The sequence below is a fragment of the Eimeria mitis genome, genomic scaffold (assembly GCF_000499745.2).
Source record: "Eimeria mitis Houghton genomic scaffold, Emh_scaff2406, whole genome shotgun sequence".
Classification (NCBI taxonomy): domain Eukaryota; phylum Apicomplexa; class Conoidasida; order Eucoccidiorida; family Eimeriidae; genus Eimeria; species Eimeria mitis.
In genome coordinates, this window is record NW_013570744.1 from 4,045 (window position 1) to 4,489 (window position 445).

General features: G+C 44.0%; 1 protein-coding gene across 1 annotated transcript in view; it reads left to right on the plus strand.

Annotated features, from left to right (window-relative positions):
* EMH_0053330 (60S ribosomal protein L10, putative) overlaps positions 1-445 on the plus strand; it is a gene marked incomplete at both ends in the record, with an annotated part of 2,151 nt that overhangs the window by 1,328 nt on the left and 378 nt on the right. The window contains one exon of the mRNA XM_013496991.1: positions 166-324. Within this exon, the coding sequence (XP_013352445.1) occupies positions 166-324 (159 nt within the window). The remainder of the gene's footprint in view (positions 1-165; positions 325-445) is intronic.

Genomic DNA, 445 nt, shown 5'->3' on the forward strand with positions numbered 1-445 from the left:
GTGACGAGGAACCTTGCGTTTCACAACTTATATGAGTTTCAGTAATATTGAGATTGAGTATGCAACTGCAGATGGTGTGATGGATCTTTATTTTAAAGGATTCAGTTTATGAATACATTTTTATTTTTTTTTTCTTTCGTTGCTTTTTATGTTTTTGTATTTCAGGAGTCAACGATCAACATTGCCTCCCTTGCCCTCCGCCGTGCAGCTTTCAAGTTCCCTGGACGCCAAAAAGTATTCACATCCAACAAGTGGGGTTTCACTCCCTTCACTCGGGAAGAATACAAGAAGTGGCAGGCAGAGGGCCGCATCGTTTCGGACGGTGTATGCGCGAAGTGGCTGGCAAAGAAGGGGCCGTTGTCAGATACATTCCCCCTGGCCAAGGACATCCATCTCCCTGTGGAATGCTGAATTTCCTATCAACATAAATAGCGTTTCACCCTTA